General features: G+C 42.4%; 2 protein-coding genes across 2 annotated transcripts in view; one reads left to right on the forward strand and one right to left on the reverse strand.

Annotated features, from left to right (window-relative positions):
• LOC112493789 overlaps positions 1–8,022 on the reverse strand; it is a 56,206-nt gene extending 48,184 nt beyond the window's left edge. The window contains exon 1 of the mRNA XM_025080953.1: positions 7,945–8,022. Coding sequence (XP_024936721.1) covers positions 7,945–8,022 — 78 coding nt within the window. The remainder of the gene's footprint in view (positions 1–7,944) is intronic.
• Positions 8,023–10,231: 2,209 nt separating this feature from the next.
• The window catches only part of LOC107263789 (protein sax-3), a 206,052-nt gene continuing 193,131 nt past the window's right edge, over positions 10,232–23,152 (forward strand). Inside the window, exon 1 of the mRNA XM_015731361.2 lies at positions 10,232–11,270. Within this exon, the coding sequence (XP_015586847.1) occupies positions 11,210–11,270 (61 nt within the window). The 5' untranslated portion in view covers positions 10,232–11,209. The remainder of the gene's footprint in view (positions 11,271–23,152) is intronic.

Consider the following 23,152-nt stretch of genomic DNA (forward strand, 5'->3'; position numbering starts at 1 on the left):
TGTGTTATTTCGAGAAGAAAATAACAAAAGAATTCTTTAGTATCAAAAACGACCAGCGATAAGCTACCATGCACGCTGAGCCATTCATGAATATTCTAAGATCTCTGGCATATAATTATTCTGTCTATGCATAATTACCATGAAACGCTTTCATTAATTAAATAATTATTTTAATAAAAAACAGTCGATATACAGTACAATTAACAGAAAATCCATATCGAGCGTTGGCTCGATTACGGATTCTAATGTCATCCAGACTAGAGATACGAAGTCTCGTAAATAACAAAGTTTTCATATGAAAACGTGAGCTTGATTATTTATTCCGTTCCACGCTGCATATACCGCACCGGATAGATTAGACAAATGACCACATGCCAGACCAGTCTGTCATAAGTGCAACAACCCGTGAAGCACCGTGTAATAATGAAATCAACAAAACAATACCAGGTCCCTGAATCGAACAATGGAAAATGCGTATCATTATGCCGAGGAGAATGACGTAATATCGTGTTGAATAAAAAATAATCACACCAATTAAGAAGAACGCCTCCGATAACTTAACCTAAAGTTATACACCCTGACATTTTTCATCGTGTAACATAAATAATACATTCTTTTTTATTTACCTTCGTTATGTGTACAATTCTACTGGAAATCTTCCTTATCGACTGTGCTACAGAGACCGTGACTGAAAAGACTTTGGGTACCATTCCTTTTTTGATACGGACGGGTTAAGGTACGGTCCTAAAAATTTGTAAATACGAGTCCGACGTATCACAATAGGATACAGCGTGGGAGAAACAATTTGTCAGTCGTCGAAGAAGTCGCTTCTTGACAATGAACATTCCTCCTGGTTCTGTCATCGTTGAAGCCATTCGGTAAGCGAGAAACTAGGGTCGGCTATGGTCAACGGCAAAAATGAGGAGTAGGGCAAAAAAAGGGACACCATGATTTATTAGCATCGTGGGACTGGTGCCACTTTTACCGCACTACGTGTCTAATAAACTACAACAGTAAACGCTTCGAGGACAGCTCCTTGAGCGCCTTTAATACCTATCCTTAGGCCGACGGTGTACTTATTTTCCGATAGTTCTTCCACTATTGCCAACTTTGACCATCTATAGGGCATATCAGGAGACTCGGTCGAGTCTCGCGCCAAGTACAGTCAACCGGCGGTACAGCCAGAGCGACGAAGCAAGTCACGTGACTGAGAGTCATTAATGGTGTCCTTCTTGTGGACGTCGTGCGGTCAGGTAAGAGAAGAGAGTGAGCGGCGACTGTTTACGTATCTCGGCCCGTGCGTGCAACGGAGAGAGCACTACGGTGCGAGCGAAGGGCGAGAGACCTTACGAGAGCTAGGCTTGCAGTAGATAGCCGACTCGTTCGCACCAATGCTCTGCGAAAAGGACGCAGCGAGTGACGATTTGGCGATTAAATAATCCTGCACACTCTCCTCCTCCTTGAGGACAATTGGGAAACTGTGATATGCCAGGCCAGTAGAATGTAAATGAAAGTTGTAGTTCCAGTTGCCGTTCAAAGTTAAACTTCTGATGATTGGCATGAAGATCCGCGGGAAAAGAATGAAGAAGGTAGGAAAGACTTTTGTGCAATGGGCCTTCCACGCGCATTTCCGTGAGGTTCTACCTCTCCACGAAGGAGCTACGATCCCTCCGAGCTCTAACAGAGGACCGTATTTTCGGGATTGAGGGAAAAAAAAACACGAGTCCTGAGACTTCCGCGTCCAAGACTCGGGGAAAAAACCTCAGGAACGAAAGGAAGCTGGACCGGGCGGCAGAAACGGTACAAAAGATAAATTAAACGCGAAAGTCTCTTGTTTCCGATGAAGATTTTAATCAAAAAGGTGCCCAAAAGTACCGATTCTGCTTCAAGTAAAGGGAAACCAGAAACGAGCATAGGCAGCTACTTTGCCCAGAGACAACTAACTAGCCCTACGGCCTCCCCACCGAGACAGGATCATCTCCACCCACACAAGTGCTCAAGAGTCTTGCAACGTCTCGCAAGGTTTTCAGAAAAGCGAACAAAATATACTATAATCGCGAAAAATAGGTACCTGGTTAGATTGACTCTACCAAGACTATAGTCGTAGCGTACCCTAAGGGTGCTCAAGGCCCCCGTCGGAGATCCGGAGAGACCATATTGCGATCACGACTTGGACCCGACCTAATGCCTAATAAGACAAATATAGTCTTAAAATACTATTAGAACATTCAAAGTCAGTACTTTGGAATTTCTGTCAATTCCTGACTTATGTACATGGCATTAATAATATCATTTCAATAATTTTCGTGAGAGGAATTCACAGCACTCCTGTACTTGGCATAACTTTTCACACGTAAATGTTTTTTGGGGTGTAGTATATCCTGGACACAGTATACGTATGGGCTACCTATCTGACTACTCTTTAGCCAATATAGCCCAATGGACATACTCGGTGATTTGTTTGCTTCTGTTTATAAAAGATTGAACTTGGTCGGAATTACTCATATTGTCAAGCGCCCGAAAGCACTCTACTGTCAATTTGAAAATATGATTGACACAAATGCATACTCCCGTGTATCACGTAACGACTAGAAAAACGTTGGTTAACGGTTATTAACTAGTATACGATTGAACGAGCGGGGTAGGAATTACTTCCACGTTTCTATGTTAGTTTACATAATCCTTGCAGTAACAGCATCCGGTATTGAGGCTGACCAGAATCGACTTCTTAGGTATACAAATAGCATAGATGATATATCTATGTATATAGATATAGATTTTGCTACCGGATCCTTCTTATCAATACGTTACTCAGTCTTGGTAAGTCACACTGACTTGTGAGACTTACAGTGCAATACACTTGCATCTCTTCTTATAGAGTGTTGATTAAAATGATACTAATTGCAAATGCCATTGATCACATTGAAAATATTATAAGCCACTATCTCACCGCACGGTGGTAGCTGTATATTGAAATCAATTACTTAGAAAGCCCGAACGAGCCCGCACTACCGGCAATTAAGGAATTTGCATCGTAAATTCAATTATCCGTGTAACGACGTTTTGCATCGTACCCTCATCTTGGGTCCTTCAGCCTTTCAATCCTTGGACAAAATGTCCTGGCTACCTCTTCTCCCTGTCTTCCTCTCTTGCTTTAATAGTACATAAAACTGACGTCGGAAAACATTGGCGTGGTAAGCGGATTAAATGCAAAGGCAGTGACATTCCTTGAAGCTGCCATTTCTAAGTAAGGTTAGCCTGATAGGCGGCTACTTAACGATGACAGTGCTGGTGATTACCGATTAGTGAAGCGGATGCATAATTAACGACGTTAAGTATGCAGCCAAGATAAAAGAGAATGCATTATTACTTAAACGACCATATACAGAGGCATACGGATACATAAGACAGTATAGCTACCCGTACATTTTTCTGTGGGCATTTAACGCTTCCTAGAATAAAAGAAAAGAGTCCAGGGTGAATTCACTTGAAAATCCGTTTGCGAATAAAATATGCGGGACTAGTTGGCTGAGATAGCCATTGCGTTTATGGGACTGTATTTACCTAAGTGTATACGCAGATATGTATATGCCATACGAATCTGCATATCTGCATGAGATTAAACGAGTGAGATAGTCGGAGCTATGGGTGAATGTACTAGATAAACATTATATAGTGCAGTCTCTCTATGGACATTTCATAGGGAAAAAGTGTAGTGTTGGTAAATTGTTGCAACTAAAAAAGAAAATTTACTCCATCTCGCCCAATATCTTTTTTGTTGCTTTGGACAGAGGCGTCTGCATCGGTGCGGCTGTTTCATATACCTGCCTCTCTATTTCTGACCGTGAACTATCAGAGGCACGAAGGACCCCCTGCGATGCTTCCAATGATGCGGTGGAATTAAAAAAAAAGAATAATCCAACGTTTCAGTTTACCGCTTGATTAATATATGGCACGCTCGTCGTGCAGATTGGCCAGGCTCGCAGCGGTGCAAATAAACGAGTTGTATTATTAATTGATTTATAACGCGCCATCTTGCTTTATGGAATGACCGATAATCATCAATTATCTTACTAATTAGCAGAGTGTTATCCGCTTAGGTAACTGGGGGATATCTGTACTGGCTTCTTACTTTAGAATCTTCTCTGCTGTGATTAATTTTTATTTCGTCCATTCTAATCTCTATTGAGATGCTAATAGTTGTGTGAAATAAGAAGTATGTTATTCAACCCAATATATATATTCTGTGTATACAGGAATGAGTTATAGTTCTCAATATACACAAAAAAAAATTGACCAAAAAAATGTTTGTCAATTAATATTTTTTTTTTATTCAATATAATAATCGAAACAGTATTGCATTCAGTTCGAATAGTATACAATTGCATTGCACAGACCATTCCTACAGGTCTTGATTTCCTATATAGGCTATAAGTCCGTTGTCATAAGTCTGTGACGTTATTACCTGTTATGCAAAATTTTCATGCGAAACATCGTGGTGGGTTCAGTTGAAATTTTCAATCAATATTTGCCATTTTCATAATTTGGCTATATATGTATAGGTATATCTATGGCAGGCGAAAATAATAATTTTCCAGGATAATGGGCAGCAAACTGTAGTTCTGCTGGGATAGATGATAGGAATGCTTCATCATACCGTATCAGCATTGCAAATATGCGAGTTACACATATGCGCATATACATATGAGGGAACGGATTCATTCTGGTTTCCTATATATTTCTGCCGACCTAAATGAAAACAATACGTGATTGCTCGAGTGTAAAGAGATCGTAATACTAAACTAAAAATATATTATTAAATAATATAAAGCCATTGTACTCGTCTAAAAATGGATTTTTCCAAATGAATATTCCTGAAAATTATTCAAAAAATTTGACTCACAATTACTCCGGGATGAAACACGTGTATCCATTAACGAGATATTTCGATACCAGAGAATTTTTTTAACAACTTTTTAGAGCGCGTAAGATTTTTTTTCGTTTTGCAAATTTTTAATCAAATTCAACGAACACGGATAACGACGTTGGATTCCATCGTTAACGAACGCTCGTAACGTTTCCCAAAATTTCCAATAATGTTTAACGCTGTTTCTCGTATATCTGGGATAAAGATTAAACCTGTAAATCACGATTATAAAATCTTGTATCGCAATCTAGCGTAGGTATAGCGACATTATTAATTACATGCATTAAATCGAATTTAGGAATTACCCAAATAGCCATTGATTATTACGAGCATACATTTGCGAGATCGTAAACGGTTTCTATGTAGTTAATTATTGATATCGGTCAGAGGTCAATACATTTAACAGTGACTTTACCTCTCGGACATATTCATATACGCAATAATTTAAATGGAAAATTCAGTTTCTATATTTGCAGTTTGAAGTATCCTGACTATAAACTGTATCTACATTGTTAACGTAACTTTGAAACTTTTTTCACAAAAAAAAGAATCCCTTTGAATTTTTAAGAAAAGCAATATCTCCTAACGAACCGTAAAGTTTGTGATTTGTAGTTGGCGCTCCTTTCATTTCTTGGCAAGGGTAAGAAAAGCCACGAAATATAAAATAAAAGTATCTTTGCCGTGCGCGAGATATCTTTAAGAAAGTTACCTCCGTTTCTCGGCTATATCCACGGGATGCTGTAGCGTTTAGATAAAAATAATATATAACCAAGTTTGAATGAAACAGAGTAAAAGCATAGAGAGAATAGGATAACAAACAAGCATCGCTGTAGGTGAAGATGTTATCAGTGGAAGTAAGTGGAGAAGCACAATAAAAGTGCCGGTGGGGAATTCTGGAAGCGATAGCCGTGCACTCGCCATTTCTTCCATTCGGCTTTATCGCACCTCTCCTATATCTATATATATATCGAAAACCAACATTTAATTAGAAACTTTTTGCTTAACCAAGAAGACGAGCGCATTACGTTCCTTTAATTAGAAATATAATCTCGGTGCAGTCCGACAGAGAATAGTGACCCAGTTTCACCAATTTTTTTTCCAACTAAAATCCCAACTGAAACTTTCATCCAATTCACGAAAATTCGCAACAGTCGTTTCAGGTCACTGCCGACGGTTTCGCAAAATCCCTATAGGATTTTAACACATTGCCATTTTCATCGGCAGGCAGGGTTATACGTATTTCGTTGATACATATATACGAAGCTCAACGAGTCACTTGTCGTGCTGGAAAATATTTTAACTTTATTCTTGTTTTTGTTTTCCCATCACCACTTTTCACGTACTTGGCTTTGTTGTCAATGCTGCCGTTATTTTCGGGTTATTTTCTTTTCCTTCTTACCCCGAGGCGATACTGTTTAAAAAATTCCATAGCATCCCACGATATACGGTAGCCTTTAATAAGCGGGCTTGTTTCGTCGCATGTGCATATATGCATACCATATTGAACAATGGTCATTGGTATGATGTCTGACTACGGTACGATGTGTGTAAAGCATGGATTCACTCTCGCAGTACGCAACCATACATTCTCATACGAGGGTGCACACGACCCCGCACACTGGATCCTCTCTACCACATTAATTAGTGGATGATTTTGTCGGCTCCGTTCAATGTGCTCGCATTCGGCTAATAGCATATAGTTAATGCACAGCCATCTCTGCACACCATGGGGAAGGACGGATGTGCGAAATATGTACGAGAAATAACGTGCAGCGCTGTTTCGTGATTTTACTAGGAAAAGCAGCGTCCACTGACTGCGATTGGCATTATTGTTGTGACAAGTGGTGTCAGCAGTTAATTCGTTGCAGTAATTAGATATCGATTCCAGGATCGATATATGTAAATTTTTAACTGTCCATGTGAATCGGTTGGGGTACTCAAGAATGTTTTTGATGTATTTATCTGCATGATCTGCGGGTTACATGACATTCAGGGAAAAGTAGCCGGTTTTGGCTATATCTGATTTCAGCTAATAAGGTCTCAAGCTCTTTTCTTCGAATAGGATACTGTTTACAGGAAGTGCCCACTTTGCCGAGTGTTCACGTGTGGGTGGAAATGCTTGGGAGGAGGACGAAAAAGCAGCAGGGTCATCCTTTCTGCATTCATAGGGTTCTTACGGTATCTCGTAGGTAGTTTCGAGTAAAAGCAAGAGTAGAGGCGGCTGTGACTATGGTGTCCAACGTTTGTGACCATAAGTCGTTTCTATGGGGTACCCCGCAGAGAAGCGGCAGGGTACGGAGCATAGGGAATAGAGCTAGACGATTCTACACCTGGCCGTGAAGGATTCTAAGGACGATGGGCGTGCTATTTCTCGGAAAAATACTGTCTATGGTGTAAAGCCCAAAGATATGGGAAAAATATACCATGCTGCAAAATATAAAGGTTGACTATGACCGTTCACTAGATTTTCCTGATATTCGTAGCGAATACGGCAGAAAATCTGTACTTTGTAATTTATCGTCTAAATTGATTACGGCGTTTCTATTGCAGATTCGAAATCCAATACCGTTGCGAACGATTGTAAGGTGGTGAAATTTAGAAGGGTTAGATTCCATTTTATTTTTTTACGGATGAAAATTGAGGTCCTGGGGTAAGGAAAATTTAACGGAAATCAATAGTCAATGTCCCATGCCACTTCTAAGACCTCGGATATGTTCCAAGACATGGAATGGGTCCCAAGCCCCTATTCTAGAGCGAACAAGGTTCATTTAACACTTAGTTAGTGGGAGAAATAGAGAAAGGAGGAAGGGGGTTTGCTAGGGGTAGTGGAAGATGAGCTCGAATAACCACGCCAAGACAAGACAGAGATAGTACGAGACTCAAGAGATGCACGTAACTATGTCTGGCTCGAAGCCAGCATGCTTGACCCTTCCATACGGCCACCCTTTAGCTTAGTTAGTTCCGTACGTTCCTCCCCCCAAGGGGTTTTCCGGAATTATCGTAACACTAAACCATACAAGGTCCAGCAATGCGAGGGTGTCATCCAGACCCTCGACATCAGCGCCTTCGGGAATTTCCCGAAGTAACGTAGCCATCTAGTTACTTGATAAAGGTCAATCCACAATAAATGAAATTAATCATATAAACGTGATTAAAAAAATTCTCAAAATTTTCCATCGAAATTAAATCGGTCAATAATCCATGTATACGGTGTCTGTGAAATTTGGTGTGTACAGACTTTAGCCTTATCCTGAGGATTTCATTGAATGGTCACGAAATCCCTTTAACGTCTTTGAGAGACTCAACGAGCGACAACAGTTCCATAGTTTGGTGAAGGTTGCAAAAATGTCCTATTCCTTTTTTTGTTTCTCATTTTTTCTTTCCTTTCTCTCTTTTCTCTGGGACAATCAAATAAATTACTACAGTGTCCATTTCCGCTGAGTCGCCATAGCCAGGCTATTCTTACGTGCATAGGCATTTGTTGTGCGAGGGGGCAAAGGGCGCCAAGGCACTTAGGGTGCGGTGGACTCCTGCAACCACCATATTTTTCACTAGGCTTTATTTATTATATGTTTTTCTCTAGCATGGCAAACTCCTCTCTTTCCCTCTTCTTCCTAACTCTCCACGTCAATCGGTCCCTCTCATTCACGTTTTTCTCTTCTCTCTCTTTCCTCATTTCTTTCTTTCTTTTTACCCGCCTTTTCTTGCCGCTACTTGGATTCCGATTTCGTCACGGGCTCTTGACTTTCTCTCGAGAGTAGGCATGGACCACGCTCACGCATAATGGGGAACTTTTCGAAAATGGGAAGCAAGAAAATGGGATACTTTGACTAGCGCGCAGCGTTCGAGACGGAACACGATTTGTCCCTAACGCTTTAAATGCTTTGGGATTTCGACGTGCGCTGCCAGTACGTTTGAACGGTTGAGAAGGACAATTCATTATATGCCAGACATAATATTTTGGAAAATTTTATAAATACCATCGAGCAGGATTTCAATTAATCAATTAACGATGCCCGGTATCAATAATTCAGAGACGCTGCTGGATTCGATGGGAAAGAAAAAAAAAAAGGTGATCTTTTCTAAGTAATGTTCCAGTTCGTTGTTTTGGTGAGAGCGTAGAGAAAAAAAGGAAAGATAAAAACTTAGTATGAATTAGATCAAGAATGTTCGTAACCTGTGGTGTTTGATGTGGGAGGTCCTGCAACAAATTTATTCACCCCTTTAGCCATACTATTAATAATCGTTCAATATTAAATCATGATTGGAAAATTATTGTCTCGAGTTAAGTACAACACTTAGCATCACGGTGCATATAAAGTAACGTTTTAAGTCGTACTATAAGTTACATTTGGAATTATACACACGATCTTATAGTATAATCTATTATTAATTAATAATGTTAATTATTTTCAGGAAATACAAGACCACGACGATATACGCGCTTTGGACAACATTTTTCCAAAAGCGCCTAATAGTAAGGGTCAGCTATTAGGCAGATGCGCCGCTCGAAATTTCGTCAAATTAAACTATGATATACGACCGAATAATTGATTAACAGAAGATTAACATAATTAAAGTAATACTTGACGTTATAAAATACGGATCGAATTCTCTTATTAAAGGAGCGCTTTCACGGATCGATTCTGTTTTCAGAGGTAAGTATGAATCGCCTGCGGTCACCAATTTCTTCTTTGGACTCCCACGTGAAAACCATAAATTACATGTAATCCAGCATTGATTTATCGTTGATAATATATATGAGTATGTACGACGTTTTCGTGCTGTAATAAGGATTCCACTAAACAGCCAACAATGTACACACGGCTTTACGTTCGTAAGTACGTATACGTACCCATAGTATTACATGTTGCATACATCATACAACGCGAAAAAGTCAAAGCCGCAAATCGACCTGTTAATCAAACAAGACTCAGGTCAGGTGTGAGCTCGAGTCTCGCGTCGGCCATTTAAGCAAAGAAGTTTGCACCGTTCTTCATGTAGTCAGTACTTCGCCGAGAGAAGACGTGGAAAGACATAAATAAAATATGAAACAGCGATCCATTGTTGATGCTGGCGGGACCCTCTATTGTAGAGTGTAACCCACCCTCGCCATGTAATCCTGCCTCACCCTTAGCCAAGCTATGCATCGCACGTACGTATGCACGTATGTAGATAGGGAGGAAAAGAGACGCAGGACTGTGGAAACGTATAGGTTGCCGAGTATTGCCGAGCTGCGCCGACCAGAGCCGAAGCGGCGCGTGGCGCCCTGTAAGAATCTCGGCATCTCCAGTCGCGAGTCAACCGCCGCGTTGTTAGGATTGTTCTGTGGCGGCGTTCGTCCCGGTTCTTATATCTCAAAGGGTCGCTCGTTATTGTTGATAATTGTATCGATTGCAATTGCAACTGCGCGGGGAGGACGCGGCGTAAGTCGCCATGGAAAAGAATAAACGATCTTGGTTAATTAATTAAAAGAATAAATCGTTTCTCCTGGGGATGATAGTGATTTTTTGTCCGGTGAATATTCTTTGCATCGACTCGTCACAGTATCGCGTCTATTTCTACGCGATTTAATCAGTATGATCGGCATGCGGATTATACGCGTGTTCGACACCTTAATAAGATACTTTAATGCCAAGTGAGCATCGGTTATTGATTTGCCATTGGGATTTAAGTGCTCTGAATGACATTGACATTAAACAGCTATCGAAATGACTGTTCCCGTTTAACTTTCGTTTGCCTAGAGAATTTCTGCCGCGTGAAGTTTGGCTCTGGGTGTTTCAACGTGCCGAAGTGATACCTAACATTAACAAGTGATTATTTCTTTATAAACGTATTGAAAATTATGAATTGAGGAATCGTCAATTTTCATACTAATATGCCTATTGCATTGTAACAGTTTTTCATAATACTCTGCAATGTATTGGTATTGTGCTGAAGCTATTGGATGAAAACCCTGTGAATCGTGTGCTATATTGAATTACTTAAAAAGTAAATGCTCTTGCCTCGTAACGTTTCCGGCGTTGCAATTTCATTCCGACGTACAAGAATCAAAAATAGAGATCGATCGAGAAAAATTGTAATGTGAAAAATCAATATTTTCATTTTAATGCGACCTTCGACCGAATTAAATATCAGAACTAAAATCCGTATTTAAATACGAATTGGTCGGGTATGTTTCATTATACAAAGTGATCCAACGTACAGTGCTCATATAATGTTTGTGTTTTGGTGATATTCCTGAAGTTTAAAAATTTGGAAGTGCTTTGGATAATACTAAAAATGCATTGGACGAGGATGACGTGCTTGTTCCTGCTGGCTGTTATGGCGATAGCAGTAAAAGGTAAGATTTTGACATTCATTAAATATATCATTCTTTCGAGAAATTGTGTACGAACGTGAAATAAAGAATTATGATATACGCGTTAAGCTTATATACAGAACAATCATACAAATTTCCTTTAACAATCTCACCAAGATATGATGAATGTAAAAAATATACATAAAAAGTATTAAAAAATTATGTATAAACCATAATCAAAGTGAATTACAGACGACTCATGGCTTCGTAAGCCAGGTAGGGATGCACCGAATTATTTATGAAAATCCATAAATCAGTTCTAAAAATAGAAGTCTATAACCGACTAACGTGTATATATGATTCCTATATAACTGTCGTTGGCAACTCTCATACACGTAACTGCATGCGAATCGATAATTTCTATGTTTAGATAAAACATAAGTTTGTAAATTCTCAGATTAACAGTTATAGTCTTACAATTTTGAAAAATGTAGAAATATTTATATTTAAAAAGAAAAAAACAATGAAAACTGCCTGCAACTTTTGGTACTCTTTATAAATTATATTATTTCTATATGAAAATCATACCAAACCCCAAATACTACACAGTGCACAGAACGAATTTTCATTTAATGAATAAATATTAGTATAATTACTCACAAAAAAATCTTTTCGATCGAAAGTCACAAAAATCATATAGTACCAGGACTTGAAAAAAAAAAAAGAAAAAGAAGTCACGTCATTCTTACCAAAGTATTTGAGCTTGTCCATTGCCAAGCACATATGAGTTCTCGAGACTGGCTTTGGAGCATGTAGAAACGACTTGGTAATGTAACGTACAATAATTAATGATGCTCCAATCGTGCTGGGATGCGCGTGGATATTTCTACCGTAGGCGTACTTTTTCTGATCGTTTACACACGCTTTGAGTGTGTACATATAGGGAATGAGAGAGACAACGATCGGATGCGCGGTGAACGAGAGCGAGAGACAGTGAGAATGGGAGAGCAACTGATGGAGATCAAAGCCAGTATTACAATCAGTTGACCGTATAAATATGTGAATTTATCACTTTGCTCTCTCCATCCTCATAATGCAAATTGAATAGCGAGCTAATAATTGTTAATAATTATTTGGCATACCGGGCTTTCCACACGAGCATGCACTCAATAATGGCGGTAGTTATCGTTAGCACTGATCAGAGCATTGGCGAAAGATGAACGTGCCAGGGCAATGCGTTATCATGCATTACGACCAGAGTCCTTGATATTAATATTAACCTGCGAATATTTAATCGCGGCTTGAGCAAATTTTTTTTTGGAAATATTCGTTTTCGTATGTTACGTCGACAGTGGAGTTCAAACGCAGTGAATTGTTCTACTAAGGCATCACGGTGCCCTATAACACCTAAGTTGTCAAATCGAAGGATTTGATTTTGTCCGCTGAATTTATCGGTACAGTCAATGCCATTTTTGCAAATGAAATTTTTTTCGTAAAGTTTAACATGCACCTTGCACACGATCCCATGGCAAATTCTCAGTTCCGGCTGTCTCGGGCTACTCTCGGTGATGCCTGGCTTGTCAATACCTTGAAGGAACGTATTGACACTTCCAATTTAAATATGTAAAATACATTCGTAGCCTGCAACGCATCCTTCTCTCTTGCTGCCATAACGCATGCACTATACTCCACTCTCTCGCACTCGGTCCTACTCTATCAATTTAACTTTTCGTACGTTCCTTCTTACGTAGCAATCAAATGCGATTGACCTTTCTCACCGTGGGAATAATTACAGTTTCTGGCTGTCAGATATACTGCCAAGTTCGTAGCAGTAATTTTAGTTTTATGTATGGTAGTATAGACGAATTTCGGACTCGTACCTCGACCTTTTTATTTTGGAGCACGTGAATTATGAAAAAAAAATTTTTTTTATATTTTTCAAAAGTTGAACACCCACAGATTCGTTTGGTGACAGAGAAATGATCGTGAGACGGAACTCTGTAGAATTGTCATCAATTAATGAGTCACGTAATTAAGAGTTAAACTTAAAAAAATACGTGTACAACAGATACGAGTTTGATTGACATTCATTGTCTAGAGGCGATCGAAGCGCACTGAGTTTCTTGGAACTCGGGAAAATTCGATAAACAAGTTTACACGAGCAACCTAGATACTCACGTATCTATGTCACGTGCACAAAGCTTACTCCGTTATATGTTAAAAAAAACGATTCCTTGCAATCGCGTGAGTAATTAATTTTTTTAAAAATATTTCTCAAGAAAGCTCCCGAGCACGTATTTTATCAATGCGGTTCAACGACAGACTTGAAGTTTCTATACTTTTACTCCTCGCGTCTTTATCTTCGAGCGTATCACATATTCTTTCCTTGGAGTCTGAAGCGTCTGGCGGTTGTCATTGCACGGGGCTTATACCGAGTCTGTCAGCCTCGTTACAAGATTCCATGAATACCATCATCCCCTGTAGGCTCCTCGGCATCGCTCGAATCCTCAGCAAAGAAGACACGCGTAATTGATACAGACGCTGTGCCGCAAGTAAGTCGAGATACCTAATGCGACTACCGTATTGTAAACGGTCCCGCTACGCGTATACCTATAGATTGCAGTAGTCGCAATAGCCGACGCCAGTGCAGCCAACCGGCAGCAGTCCCAACACTCTTACTCAGGCTGGCAAAAGGCTTGTATATTCATGTAGCAGATTGCACAGAGTCTATCGCAATAGATTTATTGCGAGCAGACGAATCTCGTGGTTCGCCGATGGCGGAACGAGTCTCTCGGTCCGCTCTTGACTGCCGGGGATGATCTTGCATGGGATCGAGCTGCCGGCAGGTAGTCGATATCGATCTCATTGGTACTCTGGTGCAACGAAACGGTGACGCTGTTTGGCGCGATACTCGGCGGCGCCTGGGACACGTCTTTTTGGGGGTATCGTCGCGAGCGAACGAGGCTGCACTCTGTTGGGCGAAGTGGGTACGATTAATGACAGTGGCTACTTTTACGCGTCGGGGATCATCGGTTTCTCGGGTCGTTGACTCGGGCACTTACACACCTCCTGAAGATTCGCGTTATACCGACGTGACGGGGATCGAGCCAGACGCGAGACAATTTAGCAATTTTAAAGGAGCCCGTGCTGCGGAGTCCATTGAACAAACATCATTAAGTTAGAAGGCTCCACCCGACTTAGCCGTTACTCTCGTCGAGTTCTCTCAGGCTGTCCTGTGTATATATATATATACGTATCTTCTTCTTCTCTATTTATGTGCTATCCTCGTCTCAGTCTTGCAGCTCCTCTCTCTCTCTCTCGAATTCTCGCTCGCAGCCCGCTCTCCGTCTCTCTCGGTTACTCTGACTCTATCTCCTGCTCCCTGGTTCACTTACTACTCGTTCTCTATATATCTCTTAGCTACCCAAAGTCTTCCAAGGAGGGATGGCACTTCTCGCTTAAGCACAGATGCCACCACTTGCCAAAACACATTCCCCGCTGTTCCCACATACTCCATACACGGTACCCAAGTATTCGAGACATTATCGTCGCCTCGCAAGCCTTCCACCTCCGTCCCTTTCGAGAGACACTGAATTATCAACGCGATAGCTTATACGAGGAGTCGAGTGTTTCTTGATACGTTATAACGCGTTATACCGGATGCCGGAGACGCTCCTCAACTGTTACCAGGACTGTCGGTGCCACTCGGTGAAAAGTTGAACGTGCCCTTAAGAAGCTTCGGGATTTGTGCGCGTCTTAAGGCACTTCGCGGCTACGGAGTAGACGATACTCTTGGATGTTGGTATGTTTGAAGGAAATTTCGCTGCTGTGTATATTAGGCTTTTGCACGTATTACGCGTGGCTTTTCATTTACCTCGATCCTCGAACCTACCGTGTTCAGGCTTCGATGTCTTTCGTTTCCTTTCTCGTACCATTGATCGCGTGGGTAGATGCCTATATAGGGTGGGACGAAATTCACGGTACAACCGAGAACGTGGCGATTCTTGGTGAAAAGGTAATTCCAAATTGCAGAATAAATGTTTTCTCTACGAGACTTGATTTATAAGAAAATTTATTTTAAAAATCCATTTGGGTAGATGTGCACTTTACTAATAGTCGATTTAAGGAATCTCGGTAGAGGCATTATTTTCTTTTATATTCGTATTACTCAAGTGTCAGTACTTTCAGGTGCATGTGTGCATGTCTCTCGACGAGCACAATTTTGTATGCAAAATCGAGGTGGACATTTTCAAGAAGACGTAAATTAATAAAATACATCGGTCTCGAGATTGAAGTATCGATTGAATTATTTTAAGACACCTCGAGTCGTAACATTGTATAGAAATATGGATGAGAACAGTGCCCCCTAGCAAGATCCTTTAAGTCGAGTATTAATCAAGTACACCGCGCACCCGATGGATTTTTAAAGTCGATTTTCTTAAGAATGAAGTCTCGTGAGGAAAACATTTATTTTGCAATTTCGATTTACTTCTCTCCCCGGTTCTATCGTGATCTCCGTCTCACCCTGTATATATTCTTGCCCCGCTGGACACTTTGGTTAGGGAACATTTCGACCGCAACCGTCAAAGGTATCTTGCCAATAGTCCAGGACACGAATCCTCAGAAGCCACAGTTGTGCAATATATCTCCTTGATACGTACTACGGTTAAAGGTCCTTACGAAGATCCCGCGGACGCGTTGGTCAGTCAAAGTCAAAGTTTCGGACGCTGCTTCGGGCACTAACCTTCGCCAGTCGAGACTTTCCCGGTACATACGCCACGCATTAATAATTTCGCCAGCATAGGACACGCTCATATTACCAGTGTAAATAATGAGAGATTTGACTCCGTGAGTGCGCGCGAGCTATCGGGACTTTACGAATTGCCAACCGCCCGTGGTCTCTCCGGTAAATATTTGTCGTCAAACCCGAACTAGTGCCATCCTCACTCTCGTGCCCCGTTCGCTCGCCTGTCTGTTCGCTCCTCTCTCGGTACGTCTGTCAGTCTGTTTACGTAAGCGCGGCGAAGATATTTAGATTCGACGTTCCCGAGGTAAAATCTAGAGAAGAAAAAATTCCGTTGACTCGTTGACGGGAAGTTTTTTCTTAGTTTTGATAAAATGCGAGTATCGTTGGGTTGAATTAAAAATTTGTTTTCCAAAAAATATCTGCATATTTCATACCTTGACTCTGGTCACTTTTCACTCGGTCGTCCATTCTCTCTTACGTGCGTTACGTATTACTTGTTTGGTTCGCTCTGACGGACGCGCCAGAACTCGGTCTCGGGAAATCCTAGAAGTTTATCCTCGTTACCGCCGTTCGTGCCACGATTCCGTCCTCACGATCTTTTAAACATTTGAACTCTCTGCCGGCAACATTTTGCTTAAACTTTGCCAATCTCATTCGCTTCGTTTGCACCAGGGTTTCTCGTGACCTCTTGCTCGCGCGCACCGTCCCGTCGAACTTTTCTACGAAAACGCGAAACGCTCGATTCACTCGGACGAATTCGCCGCGCGGACGGAATACAGCTGTATTGCGTTATCGCTCCGGACGACCTACTTTTCTCATGGAGGAAGGTAGCGAACGCGAAGCGGCATTCGCTTGGATCGTCGAGGTTCGAAATATCGAATTTTGGCAAAGGGGTGGAAAAAAGGGTAAAATTGAAGAAATTAGCTGCATACGGTCCAAATCGTCGAAGATTCGATTCCGAGATTTCGCCTATCTCCACGCCCCTATCTCTCTGTCCTCCATTAAAACTCGTTAGCCTCTCGTCTACATCCACGCGTATCCACTGGTGCCACGCCGGTACTGCTATACCCGTCGACGGGTAAGGTGTTCAGACGAAAAGTGCATATAAATGCAGAAGGCTATGATTACTCGTCGTTCCGCGAGGTAATAATTAGATTCGCGCCTTTAATAATGCAATGATTACAAGCTTCATCCCCGCGAGAGATGGCGGCGGGTAAGCTGTTATTTATTTATGTTAATCTCACGAGGCATCTTAAGTGGGGCCCCCGGTACGTTCGGAATATGCATCCTATATGTGCACTCACCATCGAGCTTCTGTAAATTGTCTATTTAAATAATGTCGGCGAGTTTCTCAGTCCTAATCGATCCTCGGATATACATAGGTGTAAGCCTCGCGTTTCCTCTATGGTATTTTACCCTGTGGTTTACTCATTGATGGTTATGGAATCTTACTTGCGTTACGTGCCTACTCTCTTTCGCTATCCCTTTTCCATTACTTTTTCGTCAGCTCATTTCTCTCTCTCTCTCTAGCTGTCTCTTTGTGCTACAGATGATAATCCGGCGCTCGATGAAATTATCCCACGCGTGTCTCTCGCGCGCGCTATTAGCGTCCGCCCGTCACGCTAATGTCGGACCTGAGAAAACGACACGGAAAATTAATGGTGCCGCCACGTCGTACTGTTTGCACGTTACGACATTTTAATCCTTGTCAGCTAGCATCGTATCGCGCTGGCTCGTAGGCGTACAAGAGCACAGTGTAGAACCGACGATTTTTCTGAAAAAAAAAAAAAAAATCGTACACGCTGTTATTTATTACGACATAAATACGGAATAACCGTAGTTTTTGCTAAACTACCAGGCATTGTCTGTATCGTTTTTTTTTTTTTTTCTTAATTTTCTTCGAAAATAATATCGATATCTTGTATTAATACGAAGTTATCGGTCAGCACTGCAATCGATCGATCTGGAAAATATTTGTCACACGTGTACGCGCGAGCGTTTACGGCACTACGCGATAGGCAAGTGGATTGGCCGCACGGAGGGATCGCTCGACAAGGCGGATCGTGCCAGTTCCTTTAAACTGTTTAACATTTCCAAGAACACTGGCGCGATAAGAAAGTGATTATTATGGAAATGCCTTTGATACTTTCATCGAGCAGGGTTATCGCAGAGAATGCAACGAATGAATTTTCACTTTTTATCAGGAACGCTATTTAGTTTTGTTAAAGCGGCTGAATTCCCGGTTTCGCCTTATTCGCGCGCTGTGCCGAAGCAATCGCGTATCAATTTCTGTAAACAAACGGATGACGTCACTCTTGTCGCTCTTTGCGCAAATGTCCGACGGGGTAGTACGGCCAGATGCAAATCTGTCCTAAGGGCCGCTAATGAGCTGTTACGACGAAACGAAAATGCGAACGAATTGGAAAAGTCATTCTCCCCGTCCCCGCCTGCGCCCCATTGTAATCGTGACGAAGCCTACGCGATATCAAGCCAATTTAATCTTCACTCTTTCACTATGACGAGCTACCCTATACGCGTAGCGTTATAATGTCACTTATGAGCTAGGGTAATGGGGATGGAAGGTGGTGGCCGGCAGTCCACGTTGCATATATATATATATATGACATAAAGCGCGTACGCATGGGTCGCACGGCAGACGTCCATATGTCGGCGACGCGCCATATGCGAACGAGGAGCGTCGATCGCGCTATACGAATCACATTATATTAATTGAATGTGTCAAGTAAACGCCCATGAATCCGATATTTCTCGTATATTACCGGAAGATCGCATCTGTCATGATACTGTTTCGAGGCTACATTCGCAAGAGGCTAATGCTCGCGGCTCCCCATACGCGTACATGGAATTGCGGGTATTTGGCCCCCTTTAAGCGTACGGCCCTGAGCAAGTTACACGATCTTATGTCCGAAGCATGAAATTCAGAAACGTTATGCCTATTTCAGACTCTGTGTGGCCACTTGAGTCGGGGACCACGAGGCCGACCCTTCATGGAATCTTTTGCCTCTTGTTGACAGACCCGAAAAGTCCCTGTGCCGCTTTACGCTTGCTGTTAGGCGTTTATGAATTTTCGAACACACGATATTCTTCTCCTGATCCTCTTTACGTGGTTCCTTCTGGTTTTCGTAGTTCGACGGTAATAGAATTCCGAGCTTCGTAATCAGGGCTGGGGAACAAAAAAATTGATGCATGGCGTCCAGTCGTTGATGCGATCCGTGGCGACCTCTTGTGAGAATTATTTATAATTTTGATAAGCTTGTCACGCTATACTTTTATCTGTGGGTCGTACGTAGCTCCTGGAGAGCAGAGGGATGCTGTGATTTGTTACGTGGAGACGTTACTGCTGTTAGCGTTAACAGCAGTTTCCGCGGTCGCGTTCAATTCGTATACTAAGTATAGAGATGGAAAATAAAAGGAAAAAAAAATGGTGGCTAAAGATAGAGATATAGGAAACAGAGACGTGGCTCATCGTGGGCATTTGACAGGGTGATCGAGAGAGAGGGACGACTTATTTATTTCAGATTTTTCGAGAACAGAGGGATGCTGTGCGCCTTCCTTGAGATATCACGAGCATCCTCTCTGCTACATCTTCATTATGTACGAATGGTCTTTGTCGGATGAGTGCATGCACTGTTTTGGTGAATTTGCATGGTTCGAGACGATAAGCGAGATTTATTATCACAGCGACATCGTTTAATTGACTTTTCCCTTTTTTTTTCTTTTAATTACCCAAAAAATCACTTGATCTTTCGAGCACGATAATTAATGGTTTACACCATATACAGACATTGTACTATCAATGTTTTACCTTTCTCCAGTAATATCAAGCTTAAACGAATTTTTCTCATTATAGCACTCACGTAATATTCTTACTTTACACGTTAGCCCAATAGGGCTTGCCGATAAGATTGAAACGGCATTGGCTGCTATACAATAGCCGGCAGTGCTTAATCGATTTCTAATAGCGGAGACACCTTCGAATAATGCTCCATTACGTCGAGGAGGAATCACAGTGCTCCTCGCGTACATAGTCATTGTCATTCGACTGTTTGGGCACATATCGAATTTTATGGCCTATAACGGAGATTAACGAAATTTCTGAATTCATTAAATGCTCGCTCGTGATCGGCCACGCTGTTAGCTAATCTACGCGTTATTACCCACTCGAGTCATCGAGAGCGAGACTATCGGCCGGAAGGGGATTCGGGAGGAGGAGGGGGAGGGATGTAAGGCATAAAATTATCTGGAATGTAAATTTTCAAATTTTAACTGTCAGATTAGAAGTCGTTACGTCTGGTCGGCGGAGGAAGTGCTTCGGGCAGGGAGAATGAATTTGAAAAGGGTAAAAAAAAAAAAGAAAGAGTAACAAACGGGAGAACCTTGAGAGAAATGAAAAGTTCATTGACTTCAATGTCTCTACTGATATGCGTCGATCTGACGCGCTTGTCATTCCTTTTTTTTTTTCTATTTGACTTTAGGAATTTTTCAAAAGAAATTTCGTCTCTACCAATACGGCTACCCGTTAGACAGTAGTCCAGACAGTTCTGACAGTTCTGTAATTGATTGGCCGAAAGACGAATCCCAGCCTGTAGGAATTGAAGAGTTTCGCACACGGTTGAGCTTCTCACACGACGAAACGTATATGTGCTATCGATCGGGAGTCAATTAATTGAATTTGCGTGCACGACATTGCCTTAATGGGCTTCCTCCGATTGCTCACGTTGGTCAACTTCTCGCCGCGACCGCCTGCCTGTACATATATAAATGGACTTTTGTCGCGCGTCTTGTATACGAGTTATTATTTTAATTAGTTACGAAAGCGGCTTGATCACCTTTCACCGTGCCGATGCGCCGATGCCGCAGTCGAACGATCTATCATAATCAACTAATGTAGCGATAACAATTCTAATTATAAGACTTGTTCGACGTGCCCTTCATACGGGTTCAGCCTGTTGCAACTCGACCGGCATGTCTTTTTTTTGCTTTTTTTTTTATTTTCTATTTTCGTCCATTTTATTTTTCACACTTCATCCTCTCGCCGGTCCGTCGTCATTCGAATCACTGCCGGACGCGGCTAAAGCCCGGAAACTGGTTAATGAAAATTTTCGAAAGCTCCACTCGAGCTAATTATTAATCGTACCGATCCGACTCGCGGATTTCCGATTGACACGGTCGATTTACATTTCGCGCATATCACGCGATAGTTTCCGCGGTAGCACTTCACGGTAAATTGACCGGCAGCTCGAGACGTAACGAGAACGTTCAGCGAACGTTAATATCCAGCAAACATAACTGGTTCCTCCTTTTCCCGATCACTCGACCCATACAACTAGGCACATATACAGTACGGACCCTGTGCCACGACGTACCACACACGCAATACCATATGTATCCCTGATATTCTGCGAGGTCGATGCCAGACGTATTAACGACTCCGATCACTCGAGGTATCCGTTATCGGCATCTTCTATCGGCAGATAAATCAAGTTTGCGTTTCTGGTATGCAAATATCGCTCGGTCCGATCGCCTACCACCAGCCCGGATCGAAGTCGCATCTTCGTATCCTTATAGCCTGGCCTCGCGGACGATCGACTGCTCCCCTCATCCTCGCCACGGAATACCGATCGGACAGTAATGACCGCTCTTACACGTAATCACGACACGTTTAAGGGACTTTTAAAGCGCGACGATATCCGCCCCGAGCCTCCATTACACGTACCCGTACTCGCCCTTCGCGATACCGATATCACGGTACACACATACTCATACTGGCGTAATATTGACACTCTTGATTATATTAATCGATACCGGTAATATCGCTGATAGCAATGACAGTATGAGACTGTGCGAACACTGACGCGCTACTCGTGACTCAGATCGGTAACAGGCTTCGTTTCCATCCACGCGACGAAGAGAACCGTCCGATATCACGCGTACGGCTATTAGTAATGCGCAGCATGAAAAGGGTATTGTCATTCCGCATGAGGTCTACGCGCTGAACTTGCACATCGGACTGGAGAGTCTAACCATGCGAGGAACCGAGAGGCTGCCTTCGGTCCACGTCTGCGCTGCGTCGACTGTAGCCAGTTGGCAAACAAATGATAGATGCGGCGAACCAAGCTGCACAGCCTCCTTCCCACCCTTTCTCCCTTGCCACCCCCCCGCCGCATCGCGGGCATTATCATATCTCGTCTAGGCCACAATTTCCACAAAGCTGGAAATTACTACATTAACCTCATGCAGGAAGCAGGAGCGTACACCAGACCCTCGTCCTTCTCCCTCGCTCGCTCGTCTTTTCCTACTCCGATATTCTCAGCCTTTCACTCTGCATGTATCGCTGTACTACACAGGTCGCTTGCAACGTGCTCTGTGTTCGTGTTGCCGTGGGTATATGCATTGTACGGCTGAAACACGTTGCTTGTGTACTTTTCGTTGGTAGGACTGCAGAGGGGGGATCGTGTCTGGCAAGTATACAGAGAATGGAACTGGCTGTAGTACCCTGCACGCAACTGCGCTGTTGATGCCTGTAACGCTGGTAGTCCGATACGGCGCGTAGCGGGATGCTACTCTTCCGTCTTCGTTATCCTTATTACGTATGGATGCACCGGCTCCTTGTAACCATGCTTCAAGTTCATTCGCGAGTTAGTCGTACCGGCTGTGGGTAACTGTTTCTTTTTTCTCTTTATGATTTAGAAAACACGTGAGACTCGTAGATTCGGTAACGAAGATACCTATCGCGAATTCGCAGATCCGGGGAGGTCAAAACTGAAAGTTTCTCGGAGAGTGTTTCCAGCCACTTTTTCACCATGGTTCTTTAACACCCGTTAGATCTACCTTTAGCCCGGTATCCGCACTGCAATTTGGCCCTGGTCGAATAATAATTCATTCGGGCTTAATTGAGAAGCATTCGGCGCGAATGCATTAATTAGTTGACAAAGCCCGATCGTCTTTATCTGGTTAATGTACCGAGGGTTAATTAGCCGGAAGACTTTACTGCTGCTGCCTTTACTCCTGGCAACGTTCCGCAGAGACGCCGAGCGTCGCGACGCCCCGCTAAAACCCTCTGTCGGTGCGTGCATTGTCTTACGCACGAGTTTCACTTGGCGGTTTCCCTCTATGAATTTAATCAAGGTAATTTTACAACCGCCCCCCCCCTCGC

Source organism: Cephus cinctus, unplaced genomic scaffold, assembly GCF_000341935.2.
Source record: "Cephus cinctus unplaced genomic scaffold, Ccin1 Ccin1_scaffold0160, whole genome shotgun sequence".
NCBI lineage: Eukaryota > Metazoa > Arthropoda > Insecta > Hymenoptera > Cephidae > Cephus > Cephus cinctus.